General features: G+C 54.3%; 1 protein-coding gene across 1 annotated transcript in view; it reads left to right on the top strand.

The window, feature by feature from the left end:
- Window positions 1-15,419, top strand: part of ccdc22 (CCC complex scaffolding subunit CCDC22) — a 44,128-nt gene extending 28,709 nt beyond the window's left edge. The window contains exons 12-17 of the mRNA XM_078232123.1: window positions 204-305; window positions 3,415-3,522; window positions 5,437-5,532; window positions 9,227-9,286; window positions 10,777-10,851; window positions 14,949-15,419. Coding sequence (XP_078088249.1) covers window positions 204-305; window positions 3,415-3,522; window positions 5,437-5,532; window positions 9,227-9,286; window positions 10,777-10,851; window positions 14,949-15,062 — 555 coding nt within the window. The 3' untranslated portion in view covers window positions 15,063-15,419. The remainder of the gene's footprint in view (window positions 1-203; window positions 306-3,414; window positions 3,523-5,436; window positions 5,533-9,226; window positions 9,287-10,776; window positions 10,852-14,948) is intronic.
- The last annotated feature ends 445 nt before the right edge of the window (window positions 15,420-15,864 follow it).

Here is a 15,864-nt window from a genome sequence, read left to right as displayed (position 1 = left end):
TGTCACGTATGTTGAGGTTTGCGCAGTGACCCCAGCTCCGTGTCGGATTGACCCCTCTGTCACAGTGCATTGGGGAAAGCTCTGTGTTCATATCGGATTTCCACTCAGTCAGTGCAGTGTGTTCAGTTTTTGCTGGAGGTTTTGTGCTGCTTACCTTCCTGCAGTTCAATGTTCACCTTCCGAATCGTCCCCTTACCTGACAGCTGGAATCGTCACGGAAACTGACGGAGATTAAAGATATACATGAGAAGATCAAACAGTCGGCTGAAGAGATGAAGAGGAAAGAGATTACGTACAAACAGCTGGTGAGTTCATTCCTCTCTGTCCAACGTGTGACTTTTGAAGGTTGGTTTGCAGTTTCATGTCAGCCAAAAACCCACGGGAACTGCCTCTGTTTCAGTGAAGGTAACCATAGCTTGCCGGGAATGTTGGAGGGACAGGGAGTGGGGAGAACCAGGGGAGCACCGCACTGTGGGAAGGTCGGTGCTGAGAGAGCGCCGCACTGTGGGAGGGTCGGTGCTGAGGGAGCGCCACACTGTGGGGAGGGTCGGTGCTGAGGGAGCGCCGCACTGTGGGAGGGTCAGTGCTGAGGGAGCGCCGCACTGTGGGAGGGTCAGTGCTGAGGAAGCGCCACACTGTGGGGAGGGTCGGTGCTGAGGGAGCGCCGCACTGTGGGAGGGTCAGTGCTGAGGGAGCGCCGCACTGTGGGAGGGTCAGTGCTGAGAGAGCGCCGCACTGTGGGAGGGTCAGTGCTGAGGGAGCGCTGCACTGTAGGAGGCTCGGTGCTGAGGGAGCGCCGCACTGTAGGAGGCTCGGTGCTGTGGGAGCGCCGCACTGTGGGAGGGTCAGTGCTGAGGGAGCGCTGCACTGTAGGAGGCTCGGTGCTGAGGGAGCGCCGCACTGTAGGAGGCTCGGTGCTGAGGGAACGCCGCACTGTGGGAGGGTCGGTGCTGAGGGAGCGCTGCACTGTAGGAGGGTCGGTGCTGAGGGAGCGCCGCACTGTGGGAGGGTTGGTGCTGCGGGAGCGCCGCACTGTGGGAGGCTCGGTGCTGAGGGAGCGCTGCACTGTAGGAGGGTCAGTGCTGAGGGAGTGCCGCACTGTGGGAGGGTCAGTGCTGCGGGAGCGCCGCACTGTGGGAGGGTCGGTGCTGAGGGAGTGCCGCACTGTGGGAGGGTCGGTGCTGCGGGAGCGCCGCACTGTGGGAGGGTCGGTGCTGAGAGAGCGCCGCACTGTGGGAGGGTCGGTGCTGAGGGAGTGCCGCACTGTGGGAGGGTCGGTGCTGAGGGAACGCCGCACTGTGGGAGGGTCGGTGCTGAGGGAGGGTCAGTGCTGAGGGAGCGCCGCACTGTGGGAGGGTCAGTGCTGAGGGAGCGCCGCACTGTGGGAGGGTCGGTGCTGAGGAAGCGCCACACTGTGGGAAGGTCGGTGTTGAGAGAGCGCCGCACTGTGGGAGGGTCAGTGCTGAGGGAGCGCCGCACTGTGGGAGGGTCGGTGCTGAGGGAGCGCCACACTGTGGGGAGGGTCGGTGCTGAGGGAGTGCCGCACTGTGGGAGGGTCAGTGCTGAGGGAGCGCCGCACTGTGGGAGGGTCGGTGCTGAGGGAGCGCCACACTGTGGGGAGGGTCGGTGCTGAGGGAGCGCCGCACTGTGGGAGGGTCAGTGCTGAGGGAGCGCCGCACTGTGGGAGGGTCAGTGCTGAGAGAGCGCCGCACTGTGGGAGGGTCAGTGCTGAGGGAGCGCTGCACTGTAGGAGGCTCGGTGCTGAGGGAGCGCCGCACTGTAGGAGGCTCGGTGCTGAGGGAACGCCGCACTGTGGGAGGGTCGGTGCTGAGGGAGCGCCGCACTGTGGGAGGGTCAGTGCTGAGGGAGCGTCGCACTGTGGGAGGGTCAGTGCTGCGGGAGCACCGCACTGTGGGAGGGTCGGTGCTGAGGGAGCGCCGCACTGTAGGAGGCTCGGCGCTGAGGGAACGCCGCACTGTGGGAGGGTCGGTGCTGAGGGAGCGCCGCACTGTGGGAGGGTCAGTGCTGAGGGAGCGCCGCACTGTGGGATGGTCAGTGCTGCGGGAGCGCCGCACTGTGGGACGGTCGGTGCTGAGGGAGCGCCGCACTGTGGGAGGGTCAGTGCTGAGGGAGCGCCGCACTGTGGGAGGGTCAGTGCTGAGGGAGCGCCGCACTGTGGGAGGGTCAGTGCTGAGGGAGCGCCGCACTGTGGGAGGGTCAGTGCTGAGGGAGCGCCGCACTGTGGGAGGGTCAGTGCTGAGAGAGCGCCGCACTGTGGGAGGGTCGGTGCTGAGAGAGCGCCGCACTGTGGGAGGGTCGGTGCTGAGAGAGCGCCGCACTGTGGGAGGGTCAGTGCTGAGGGAGCGCCGCACTGTGGGAGGGTCGGTGCTGTGGGAGGGTCGGTGCTGCGGGAGCATTAAGAGACTGTGGGCAGGGGTAGAGTTATACAGCTCAAACATACGCCCTTCGGCCCACTATGTCTATGCTGACCATCAAACACCAATCTATACTCATCTCATTTACCAGGGCTTGGTCCACAGCCTGATACGTCTTGGCGATTTGAGTTCTCATCCAGATGATTAAATGTTGCGAGAATACCTGCCGCCTCCACCACCCCCTCGGGCAGCGCATTCCATATTTCCACCACCCTCTGGGTAAAAAAATCTCTCCTCAGATCCCCTCTGAACCGCTTAACCTTTAACCTTGACTCTCTGGTCTTAGACACCCCTGCCGTAGCGAAGCGATTCTTACCATCTGTCCTGTCTGTACCTCTCGTAATCTTATACATCTCTATTAGATACCCCCCCCTCTGCTTCAGGGAAAATAACCCCTGCCTATCCAGTCTCTCCTCATAGCTGAAACACTCCATCCCAGGCAACATCCTGGTGAATCTCCTCCACACCCCCTCTGGTGCAACCATTTCTTTCCGATAGTGTGGCGACCAGAGCTGTACGCAGCACTCCGGCTGTGGCCTAACCAGTGCTTTAGGAACCGAGACCTCACTGCTTCTATATTCTATGCCCCGGCTAATGAAGGCAAGCACTCTGTATGCCTTCTTCATCACCCTGTCTACCTGTGCTGCCACCTTCAGGGATCTGCGGGCTTGAACACCGAGGTCCCTTTGTTCGTCAATACTCCCTGTAGGGACCGACTGTCCATGGTGGTGTATATCCCACCCTTACTGGCGGGAGGTGTGGGAGTGTTGGTGGGACGGAAGGCAGAGTGGCCGGTGGAAAAACCCCCATGAGTCGGGAACTGGAATGTTCCCGTTCTGTTCTGGGCGTCAGCCTGAGTTTAACTTCTGAAATTCCTGTCCTGATGCTGACCCTGCGATCCTGTCGCATCGACCTTCGGGGTCAGGGGAGGGGGTGGAATTTCCATGAACTGGGAGTGAAACATGTTTTTAAATTGCAGTTGGTGGACTATGAGAATCTGTCGAAGGAAGTGGCTCGATCGGCGTACACCCAGAGGATAATGGAGATCGTGGAAAATATCAAGAAACAGAAAGAGGAGATCACCAAGGTCGGTTCTGAAGGAGGGCGCGATTCCAAGGGGGAGGCCGAATCCTTTCTCTGTCAGGCCTGCCTCGTGTTTCCATCACTTTGTTTTTCGATTGTGGAAATGTTGCTGGTGATAAAATCGGAACGTTCTTGAAGAAAATCACAGCAACTGATTTCCAAACCTGAGCGATTAATTTACTGAGACACCAGGCCCCTCAGACCCGCCAACTCCCCTCCCTCACCGACTGCCCCTCACCCCACAGACCCGCCAGCTCCCCTCCCTCACCGACTGCCCCTCAGACCCGCCAACTCCCCCTCCCTCACCGACTGCCCCTCAGACCCGCCAACTCCCCTCCCTCACCGACTGCCCCTCAGACCCGCCAACTCCCCTCCCTCACCGACTGCCCCTCAGACCTCTCCACCCCCCCCTCAGCTACTGCCCCTCACCCCACAGACCCGCCAACTCCCCTCCCTCACCCACTTCCCTCACCTACTCCTCAACCCCCAAAACCACCAACTTCCCCCTCCCTCACCGACTGCCCCTCAGACCCGCCAACTCCCCTCCCTCACCGACTGCCCCTCACCCCACAGACCCGCCAGCTCCCCTCCCTCACCGACTGCCCCTCAGACCTCTCCACCCCCCCCCTCAGCTACTGCTCCTCACCCCACAGACCCGCCAACTCCCCTCCCTCACCCACTTCCCTCACCCTACTCCTCAACCCCCAAAACCACCAACTTCCCCCTCCCTCACCGACTGCACTTCAGACCCGCCAACTCCCCCTCCCTCACCGACTGCCCCTCAGACCCGCCAACTCCCCCTCCCTCACCGACTGCCCCTCACCCCACAGACCCGCCAACTCCCCTCCCTCACCCACTTCCCTCACCTACTCCTCACCCCCCCAAAACCACCAACTTCCCCCTCCCTCACCGACTGCCCCTCAGACCCGCCAACTCCCCCTCCCTCACCTACTGCCCCTCAGACCCGCCAACTCCCCCTCCCTCACCTACTGCCCCTCAGACCCGCCAACTCCCCCTCCCTCACCTACTGCCCCTCAGACCCGCCAACTCCCCTCCCTCACCGACTGCCCCTCACCCCACAGACCCACCAACTCCCCCTCCCTCACCTACTGCTCCTCAGACCCGCCAACTCCCCTCCCTCACCGACTGCCCCTCACCCCACAGACCCACCAACTCCCCCTCCCTCACCTACTGCTCCTCAGACCTCTCCACCCCCCCCCTCCTCAGCTACTGCCCCGCACCCACTGCCCCTCACTTCTCAGACCCACCAACTCCCCCCCCCCCCCCTCACCTAATGCCCCTCAGACCCACCAACTCCCTCTCCCTCACCCACTGTCCCTCACCTACTGCCCCTCACCCCTCAAAACCACCAACTTACCCCTCCCTCACCTATTGCCCCTCACCCACTGCCCCTCAGATCCACCAACTCCCCCTCCCTCATCCACTGCCCCTCAGACCCACCAACTCCCTCTCCCTCACCCAGTGCCCCACACCCCTCAAAACCACCAACTCCCCCTCCTTCACCTACTGGCTCTCAAACCCAGCAACTCCTCCTCCCCTATACCCCTCAGTCCGTGCAGACACCCCCCTCTCAGGCCCCTGCAAAATCCCCCCCCCCCAGCTGGGGGCCCTGCCAACTCTCTTCCCCGCCCTGCCCCAGGGCCACATTGCTCCACGCTTTTTCCCCTCTCTCGTTCTGTCTATCCTCTATCAGTCCCAACCTGTTTCTCAGTTTGTAGTCGGGAAGTTCATAGTTTTCGTTGACTGCTGAAACCGCCTTCTCCGGGCGAGGTGACCCTGTGTGAAAATGTTGGAGCCCTGGGGGGTATTGGTGGGACTCGGAACAGCTTCCTCGCTCGAACGTGCGATCGTTAAGAGGGTCCCGTTCAATCCCGTGCGCACTCTCTTGTTTCCTCAGATCCTGTTGGACACTAAGGAGCTTCAGAAAGAGATTAACAACTTGACGGGGAAGCTGGAGCGAACGTTCGCAGTCACGGATGAGCTGGTGTTTAAGGTATGACTGCAAACAGCAGTGAAATGTGGAGCGAGGACTGGATTCAGTCACGTTGCTCCCACAGCGAGGAGCAGCGACGGGTCCAGGAGCTGTGCCACTCGACCCATCTGTGTGTCTGTTTGCTCAGTGACCGGCAAGGCTGGGAATGCTCAGGGAGGTTGTCCCACTTTTGAGAAGCTACGGTGAATCCCCCAAAGAGGAGTCCCTCGCTCCGTAATCTGTTAAAGGTGTGTGGGAAGGTGTGAACTATCCTTCAGTCACATTTAGTGGGTAACTAACCCCACACTCGCTGCAAAATGAACACTTAACAATTCATTGATTTAACTAACCAGGAGCTTTAACTAAACAAGTAACATCCCGAATAAAATAAGATTCTACTGGAATGCTGTTCAAATAAATACACTACCCATTCATTAACCAAAATCGAGGGAATCAATCGAGGGATTGAGTTTAGGAGTCCGGGGATAATGATGCAGCTATATAAGACCCTCGTCAGACCCCACTTGGAGTACTGTGCTCAGTTCTGGTCACCTCATTACAGGAAGGATGTGGAAAAGATTGAAAGGGTGCAGAGGAGATTTACAAGGATGTTGCCTGGATTGAGTGGCACGCCTTATGAGGATAGGCTGAGGGAGCTCGGTCTTTTCTCCTTGGAGAGACGTAGGATGAGAGGAGACCTAATAAAGGTATATAAGATGTTGAGAGGCATAGATCGGGTGGACTCTCAGAGGCTTTTTCCCAGGGTGGAAATGGCTGCTACGAGAGGACACAGGTTTAAGGTGCTGGGGGGTAGGTACAGGGGAAATGTTAGGGGGAAGTTTTTCACAGAGGGTGGTGGGTGAGTGGAATCGGCTGCCGTCAGTGGTGGTGGAGGCAAACTCAATGGGGTCTTTTAAGAGACTCCTGGATGAGTACATGGGACTTAATAGGATGGAGGGTTATAGATAGGCCTAAAAGGTAGGGATATGTTCGGCACAACTTATGGGGCCGGTGGGCCTGTTTTTGTGCTGTAGTTTTCTATGTTTCTAAAAAAGTAATAACAGAATTCAGTCACTCTCAAAAAAAAAATACAACCAGGTTTTGTGTCTTTTGGAACCTTCTGGAGTTTCTCGGTTGATTTCTCGGTCTGTAAGTTCTTTATGGTACTTTCGCTGGTTAGATGGTGCGTTCTCTTCAGATATATGCTGACAGGGTTGAGAGCTGTTAACCCTTGGCCCTTGGAAGCTGGCATTTGCTCGCCCTCGAGGCTTGAGAGGTGGCCGTTGCTATGTCCTGGTTTTCCCTCTTGCACTCCCTTTTATACCTGTGATGACCTATCAATTTTCCTACAATATTATTGGTCTGATTTTTTTCAACAACAAATTCAAATCTTATAGATTCTTGGTACCATAGAACCCCTACAGTGCAGAAAGAGGCCATTCGGTCCATCGAGTCTGCACCGACCACAGTCCCAACCAGGCTCTATCCCCGCATCCCTACATATTTACCCGCTAATCCCTCTAATCCACACATCCCGGGACACTAAGGGGCAAAATTTCACTTGGCCAATCAACCTAACCCGCACATCTTTGGAGTGTGGAAGGAAACCGGAGCACCCGGAGGAAACCCACGCAGACACGAGGAGAATGTGCAAACTGCACACAGACAGTGACCCAAGCCAGGAATCGAACCCAACTCCAAATCATCTATGTAAATCGTAAACAATTGCAGTCCCAACACTGATCCCTGAGGCACACCACTGGCCACTGATCGTCAGCCAGAAAAACATCCATTTACCCCCACTCTTTGCGTTCTGTTGGTTAACCAATCCTCTATCCATGCTAATACATTACCCGTAACACCGTGCACCTTTATCTTATGTAGCAGTCTTTTGTGTGGCATCTTGTTGAATGCTAAACTACATCCACAGGTTCCCCATTGTCCACTGCGTTTGTGATGTCCTCAAAGAATTCCACTAAATTAGTTAATCATGACCCATCTTTCACGAACCCATGCTGTGTCTGCCCAATGGGACAATATCTATCAAGATGTCTCGCTATTTCTTCCTTGATAGATTCAAGCATTTTCCCCACTACAGAAGTTAACCTAACCGGCCTATCGTTACCCGCCTTTTGTCGACATTTTTAAACAGTGGCGTCACATTTGTTGTTTTCCAAACTAATGTTGAATAGCAAATGTGGGGAGGATTGGGTGAAGGGGCGGGACGGTGAAGGGGCGGGACGGTGAAGGGGCGGGACGGTGAAGGGGCGGGACGGTGAAGGGGCGGGACGGTGAAGGGGCGGGACGGTGAAGGGGCGGGACGGTGAAGGGGCGGGACGGTGAAGGGGCGGGACGGTGAAGGGGCGGGACGGTGAAGGGGCGGGACGGTGAAGGGGCGGGACGGTGAAGGGGCGGGACGGTGAAGGGGCGGGACGGTGAAGGGGCGGGACGGTGAAGGGGCGGGACGGTGAAGGGGCGGGACGGTGAAGGGGCGGGACGGTGAAGGGGCGGGACGGTGAAGGGGCGGGACGGTGAAGGGGCGGGACGGTGAAGGGGCGGGACGGTGAAGGGGCGGGACGGTGAAGGGGCGGGACGGTGAAGGGGCGGGACGGTGAAGGGGCGGGACGGTGAAGGGGCGGGACGGTGAAGGGGCGGGACGGTGAAGGGGCGGGACGGTGAAGGGGCGGGACGGTGAAGGGGCGGGACGGTGAAGGGGCGGGACGGTGAAGGGGCGGGACGGTGAAGGGGCGGGACGGTGAAGGGGCGGGACGGTGAAGGGGCGGGACGGTGAAGGGGCGGGACGGCGAGGGAGAGGCGGTGAAGGGGAGGGTTGACAGCCACGGAAGCTGGAGAATCAGATAATTTTTTCATAGAAGTTACAGATATGGGTGTTAAATTAGCACTTATTAAATTGTTTCTATGTTGGTTTATCTGAGGTGAAAGTTTCTATGGAACTAAGTATGGTTTTTCTATTGGTTGTAATGGGGACAATCTGATTCACTGAGTGTTACTTTGGTCAAAGTTGTGCTTTTCAGAACTATAACCACCTGTTAAAGAAGGAATTATTGGATATTCCTGCAGGAAATCGGGACTGTACGCTCCTGGTGTCTTCTCATCAATGCCCTGCACACTTGGAGCAAGACCTTCTGACTTTTACACTCCATTTCCCCTTTAATAAAACATTGTGATTATCCCCACTTCCTCTCTCTCCCTCTCCGGTTCTGCTTCTTTTATCCCCCCTTGGCCCTCTGCCTCCTTTCCTGCCTCTGTGACTCGCCACCTCAGTCTCCTGTGTGATTAACGGAGCCCCTCTGGTGTCATAAGAACATAAGAAATAGGAGCAGGAGTAGGCCATCTAGCCCCTCGAGCCTGCCCCGCCATTCAATAAGATCATGGCTGATCTGACGTGGATCAGTACCACTTACCCGCCTGATCCCCATAACCCTTAATTCCCTTACCGATCAGGAATCCATCCATCCGCGCTTTAAACATATTCAGCGAGGTAGCCTCCACCACCTCAGTGGGCAGAGAATTCCAGAGATTCACCACCCTCTGGGAGAAGAAGTTCCTCCTCAACTCTGTCTTAAACCGACCCCCCTTTATTTTGAGGCTGTGTCCTCTAGTTTTAACTTCCTTACTAAGTGGAAAGAATCTCTCCGCCTCCACCCTATCCAGCCCCCGCATTATCACTGACTTTGCCGCTCTTTCTTTGCAGGATGCGAAGCGTGATGAGGCAGTTCGCAAAGCGTACAAGTACTTGGCGGCCCTCCATGAGGTACGGTTGGAAAGCGTACGTTTTGAGCAGTCTCTTCTCAGGAAATACGCAGAATAATCCAATCGCGGATAGATAAATTCCAGCCGTGGAGTGACACTGCGATTCTCAGCTCAGGCCGTGTGTGTGTGTGTGTGTGTGTGTGTGTGTGTGTGCGCGCGCGCGTGCGGAGAGAAACAGAACTGGTGTTTCAGGGTTCTGCTGAAAGATCATTGGGCTGAAACATGATCTCTGTTTCTCTCCTCACAGATACTGCTTGAACTGCCGGGTATTTCCAGAATTTTCTGTTTCAATTTCAGATTTCCAGTGCCTGTAATAGATTTCATTTCTGCACTCGTAGAATCCCTACAGTGAGGGAAGGAGGCCATTCAGCCCATCGAGCATCGACCACAATCCCACCCAGGCCTTATCCCCATAAACCCATGCATTTACCCGAGCTAGTCCACCTAACACTAAGGGGCAATTTAGCATGGCCAACCCACCTAACCCGAACGTCTTTGTACTGTGGGAGAAAGCCAGAGCACCCGGAGGAAACCCACGCAGACACGGGGATAACGTGCAGTCTCCACACAGACTGATACAAGCCAGGAGTCAAACCCCGGTCCCTGGCGCTGTGAGGCAGCAGCGCTAACCCACTGTGCCACTCCATTGATCTCACTGTCTTGGCAGGATCTGGGACTGCGGGCTCGGATTTGTGTATGTGGGCGCATACGTGTGCCCAGTCTGTAATGGGTGCGTTCGGTCTGTAATGCGACAGTGTGCATTTGGAGTGAGGGAGGGTGTGGTCTGTCCTGTAATGGGAGGTGTGACAGTGTGTGTTTCGGGGGTGGGGGGTAGGATCTGCCCTGTAATGGGGATGGGACAATGTGGGGTGAGGGGGAGGCCTGTTCTGTAATTGGGGATGGGACGGTGTGTATTTTGGGGCAGGACACGGAATGGTGGCCCAGTGGTTAGCACTGCTGCCTCACAGCGCCAGGGACCCGGGTTCCATTCCCGGCTTGGGTCACTGTCTGTGTGGAGTCTGCACGTTCTCCCCCGTGTCTGCGTGGGTTTCCTCCGGGTGCTCCGGTTTCATCCCACAGCCCCAAAGATGTGCAGGATAGTTGATTGGCCATGCTAAATTGCCTCTTAGTGTCCCGGGCTGCATAGTTTAGAGGGTTTAGTGGGGTAAATATCTGGGGTTACAGGCCCTGGGTGGGATTGTGGTCGGTGCAGACTCGATGGGCCAAATGGCCTCCTTTTGCACTGTTGGGATTCTATGATTCTCTGACGGTGTGTGTTTGGGGTTAAGCGGGGCGTCTGTCCTGTAATGGGGGATGGATCAGTGTGTGTGTGGAGTGGCCGATCGTTGTGTAATGAGATTTTAAGGTGACCCGCGGACAGACTGAGCATGCGTTCAGTGAGTGGAGAACCAGTTTTAACATTGCGGTCGCTGTATTTGCAGTTTCCGCAGAATTGCCAAACTGGGTTATTTTCATTCTGTTTATTTGCAGAATTGCAGCCATTTGATCCAGACGATCGAGGACACTGGTACCATCATGAGGGAAGTGCGAGACTTGGAAGAGCAGGTGGGAATCTTGTGTTTGTGGGAGGTTTTCGCTTTGACAAATCGTGCTGGAGTATTTTGTGGATGTAACTAGCAGAGTAGATAAGGGAATGCCATGTATTTGGATCTTCAGAAGGTTTTAGATCAAGTTCCGCACACAAGGTTAGTAACGGAAATGAGAGCACTTATTATTCATTCATGGGTTGTGGGGAAGGCCACCATTTATTGCCCATCCCTAATTGCCCCTTGAACTGAGTGTCTCGCTCAGCCATTTCAGAGGGCAGTTGAGAGCCAACCACATTGCTGTGGCTCTGGAGTCATGTGTAGGCCAGACCGGGTAAGGACGGCAGATTTCCTTCCCTAAAGGACACTAGTGAACCAGATGGGTCTTTCCGACAATGGTTTCATGGTCATCATAGAATTTTAATTCCAGATTTTTATTGATCTTCAATTTCACCATTTACCATGATGGGATTGGAACTCGGGTCCCCAGAGCATTAACCTGGCTCTCTGGATCGCTAGCCCAGTGACAGTACCACTAACGCCACTGCATTTGAAGGCACATGATATGTTGGCAGTTATTGCGAGGAGGATTTGAATAGAGTCAGAGGTTTACAACATGGATACAGGCCCTGTAGCCCAACTTGTCCATGCCGCCTTTTTTTAACCACTAAGTTAGTCCCAATTGCCCGTGTTTGGCCCATATCCATCTAGGATATATGGCTGCTGCAATTGTATAGAGGCCTTAGTGAGATCGCACCTGGAGTATTGTGCATTATATTGGGTCCTTGTCTCAGGAAGGATACACTGGTTGTAGAGGGAGTGCGATGGAGGTTCACCAGGCTAATTCTTGGGATGGCAGAATTAAACAGAGAAAATAGGAGGAGGCCATTTGGCCCTTCGAGCCTGCTCCGCCATTCATTGTGATCATGGCTGATCATCCAACTCAGTAGCCTGATCCCTCCCCTCCCTCTCCTAGTCTCCCATATTCTTTTATTCCCTTCGCTCCAAGTGCTGTATCCAACTGCTTCTCGAGGGTGTTGACTGTGAGGAGAGGTTGAATAAACTAGAATTGTTTTCACTGGAAAGATGGAGGCTGAGGGGAGATCTGGTCTACAGAATGATGAGAGGCACAGACAGGGTGGATAGTCAGAGGCTTTTCCCCCAGGGTGGAAGGGTCAGTTACAAGGGGGCACAGGTTCAAGGGGGAAAGGGAGATGTGCAGGGGAAGTTTTTCATAGAGAGCGGTGGGTGCCTGGAACGCGCTGCCAAAGGAGGTGGTGGAAGCAGGAATATTAACAACATTTAAGAGGCATCTGGATGGGTCCCTGGATAGAGAGGGAATAGAGGGATACGGACTGAGTAAGGGCAGAGGGTTTATTTTAGTTTAGTTAGGGCATCATGGTCAGCACGGACTTGGAGGGCCGAAGGGCCTGTTCCTGTGCTGTACTTTTCTTTGTTCTTTGAAAACATTCACCGTTTTTGGCCTCAACTACTTTCTGTGGGAGTGAATTCCACACATTCACCACTCTCTGGGTGAAGAAATTTCTCTTCATCTCTGTCCTAAACAGTTCACCCTGTATCCTCAAACTATGACCCCCTAGTTCTGGACTCCCCCACCATCGGGAACATTCTTTCTGAATCTACCCTGTTGAACCCTGTTAGAATTTTATAAGTTTCTATGAGGTTCCCTCTCACTCTTCTAAACCCCAGTGAATATAATCCTAACCGACTCAATCTCTCCTCCTATGACAGACCCGCCATCCCAGGAATCAGTCTGGTAATCCTTCTCTGCACTTCCTCCAGAGCAAGTGGTTAGCACTGCTGACTCACAGCGCCTGGGTTCTAATCCTGGCTTGGGTCACTGTCTGTGTGGAGTTTGCACTTTTTCCCTCGTGTCTGCGTGGGTTTCCGCCAGATGCTCCAGTTTCCTCCCACAGTCCGAAAGATGTGCCATGCTAAATTGCCCCTTAGTGTCAGGGGGACTAGCTAGGGTAAATGCATGGGGTTATGGGGGATAGGACCTGGGTGGGATTGTGGTCGGTGCAGACTCAATGGGCCGAATGGCCTCCTTCTGCACTGTAGGATTCTATGGTTAAGAACATCCTTCCTCAGATAAGGAGACACAAACTGCGCACAATCCTCCAGCTGTGGCCTCACCAAGACCCTGTATAGTTGCAGCAAGACATCCCTGCTCCTGTACTCAAATCCTCTTGCAATGAAGGTCAACAGACCATTTTTTTGCCGCCTGCTTGAGTTGCATGCTTTGGGGAGATTGAGGAGACTGGGTCCGTATCCTCTAGACTTCTGAAGAATCAGGCGCTCTCATTGAAATGTACAACATTTTTACCGGGCTCGGCAGGGTAGATACAGAAAGGGTTGGTGGGGGGAACACTCAGAATGAGAAGGCCATTTCGGACTGAGATGAGGAGGAATTTCTTCTTTCAGTGTGGTGCATCTCTGGAGCCGCAGAGGGCTGTAGAGACTCGATTATTCAGCATATTCAAGGCAGAGTTTATTCGTTTTCCAGATATTGGATATAGTCATAATCGTACAGTGCAGTAAAGGCCCTTTGGCCCATCAAGTCTGAACCAGCAATGACTGCCGATGGGGATATAGTGCGGAGAAAATGGCGTTGGTGCAGAGGATCAGCCAACGCCTGGTTGAACGGCAGAGCCAGGGTCGAATGGCTGACGCCTGATCCCCTCTCCTCCTCAAGGCAGTCCCAGGAATGGTTGATCTGTCTCTTCTCTTGTATACTGGCAGCGTTCTAGCTGTGCACATCTGAATTCCCAAATTATGCTGATACGATGGGGATAGATTGGGGGACTAGGCAAAAACCTGGCAAATGGAGGTTAATGTGGGCAAGTGTGAGGTCATGCCCCTGTGGTATCTTTTTTCCAACCAAAAAACTCAATTCGCATTGAATCCAATTTATGGCCCCCACGTGAGGGACAAATCCGATCCAAGCTGACAGGATGAGGCACTGCATCCCCTCCCGAGCTTGATTCTGACAGGATGAGGCACTGCATCCCCTCCCGAGCTTGATTCTGACAGGATGAGGCACTGCACCCCCTCCCGAGCTTGATTCTAACGCTTCATCTGAGCCAAAAGGCCGAGATTGCTCTGAAAAATTGCATCGGGTAAAGCCTTGGTTTAACCTCATTGGCAAGCCTGGTCCTTTACCAGACCCTAGCCTGGGCAAACCACCATCGCAGGCGTCAGCACACCCCAAGTGTAGCCTCGTCCCCCTGCTTGATTATGGTTTGACCCCAAAAGACAGATTATTATCTCACTGGGGAGAGACTGCAGGTGAGTGAAGTGCAGAGGGATCTGGGTGCCATAGTGCATGAATCACAAAGGTCGGCAGGCAGGTCTGACGAGTGGTTCAGAAGGCAAACTGCATTTTGGCCTTTATTGCAAAGGGGCTGGAGTTTAAAAATGGGGAGGTTTTGTTGCAATTGTACAGGGTGTTGGTGAGGCCTCAGCTGGAATACTGCGCAGAGAGTTGGACCTCTTACCGAAAAAGGATGTAGTAACATTTCAGGCAGTCCCAAGGAGATTCACCAGGCTATCCTTGGATGAGAGGGTTGTCCTATCAAGACAGGCTAAATAGTCTGAGTCTGTATTCCTTAGAGTGCAGAAGAGTGACGGGTGACCTTATTCAAACATATAAGATCCTGAGGGAGCTTGACAGATGAGACGTTTTCATTAGTGGGAGAGTCTTGAACAAGGGAACATCGCCACAAGATAAAGGGCCGGTCATTTAATACTGAGGTGCGTAGAAATTTCTTCTCGCAGAGGGTGGTGAATCTCTGGAATTCGCCACCCCAAAGGGTGCTGGATCATTAGAAATATTTAAAGTGGAGATGGATAAATATTTGATAGATCGAGGGATAGAGGGCTGTGGGGAAATGGCACAGAGAAGGAGCTGGGGCCGGCGTAGATCAGCTATGGTTGTATTGAATGGCGGGGCAGGCTTGAAGGGCCTGTTGGCCACTCCTGCTTCTATTTCTTTTGTGCATACAATAGGTTCTCTGAGTAAATTAGTGCCCAGTATCTCCAGTGAAGTTTTACTCTATCCCGTGACCTGAGCAAGCGCCTGTGTTGTTTTGGCAGATTGAGTCCGAGATGGGAAAGAAGACACTGGCCAACTTGGAGAAAATCCTGGCCGATAGTAATGCTATTCGGCAGGACAATGAGGTGCTGAGGGCGAAACTGAAGGAGCCTTAATCCTGGAACACAACGCGAAAAGATTGGGCTGGTATTTATCCAGCTGGAGGTGCCCATTGACCGGATAAATGGATGGAGAATTAAAGCTGGAAAACGCTTAGATAAGCACAAGGCAAACGAACAGGTTACCTTCCTTCCCCCTTGACCCAAGGACCTGTAGAATCCCCCATCCCTCCAAACCGTCCCAGGGGGCCTCATCTTACTCGAGCCACATTGGCTGTGTCGCTGGAACTCTGTCTTGAGCTGATTTGCAGCTGGATTCTGTACCCTGTGAACACTGCAGGTACTGCTGTGTAACGGCAAATCTCCTGTAATATTGTCTGTAATTTCACACAATAAAACCTGATGAATTGCTGCAATCTCCGTCAGTGATTGGCGATGCGTCGCTGGTTGAGAATCGTCCTTCAAATGGGTTTTCCACTCTGCAGTGGGGGAGGCAGATTCTGACATGGAAGAGAGTTATTTGGCAATGCTTTTCACTCGCCCGAGAGCTTCCAACGTGCGTTTCAGCTGGTGGAGTACTTTCAGAACACTGTCACTAATGTTACAGAGTGAAATTCTTTCGAAATGTAGAGGAGGAATGATCAGTAAGTTGGCAGGTGAAGTGGGGCAAATAGCGGGGAGGAAAATCTTAGACTACAGACGGGGATGGTCGGAGGGACAGAGGTGTCTGCGTGGGTTTCCTCCGAGTGCTCCAGTTTTCTCCCACAGTCCAAAGATGTGTAGGTTGGAGCAGTTTTGGGTCCCATATCTAAGGAAGGATGTGCCGGCCTTGGGAAGGATCCAGAGGAGGTTCACAAGA

Source organism: Mustelus asterias, chromosome 17, assembly GCF_964213995.1.
Source record: "Mustelus asterias chromosome 17, sMusAst1.hap1.1, whole genome shotgun sequence".
Taxonomy (NCBI): Eukaryota; Metazoa; Chordata; class Chondrichthyes; order Carcharhiniformes; family Triakidae; genus Mustelus; species Mustelus asterias.
This window is presented reverse-complemented; position numbering and strand designations above follow the sequence as displayed.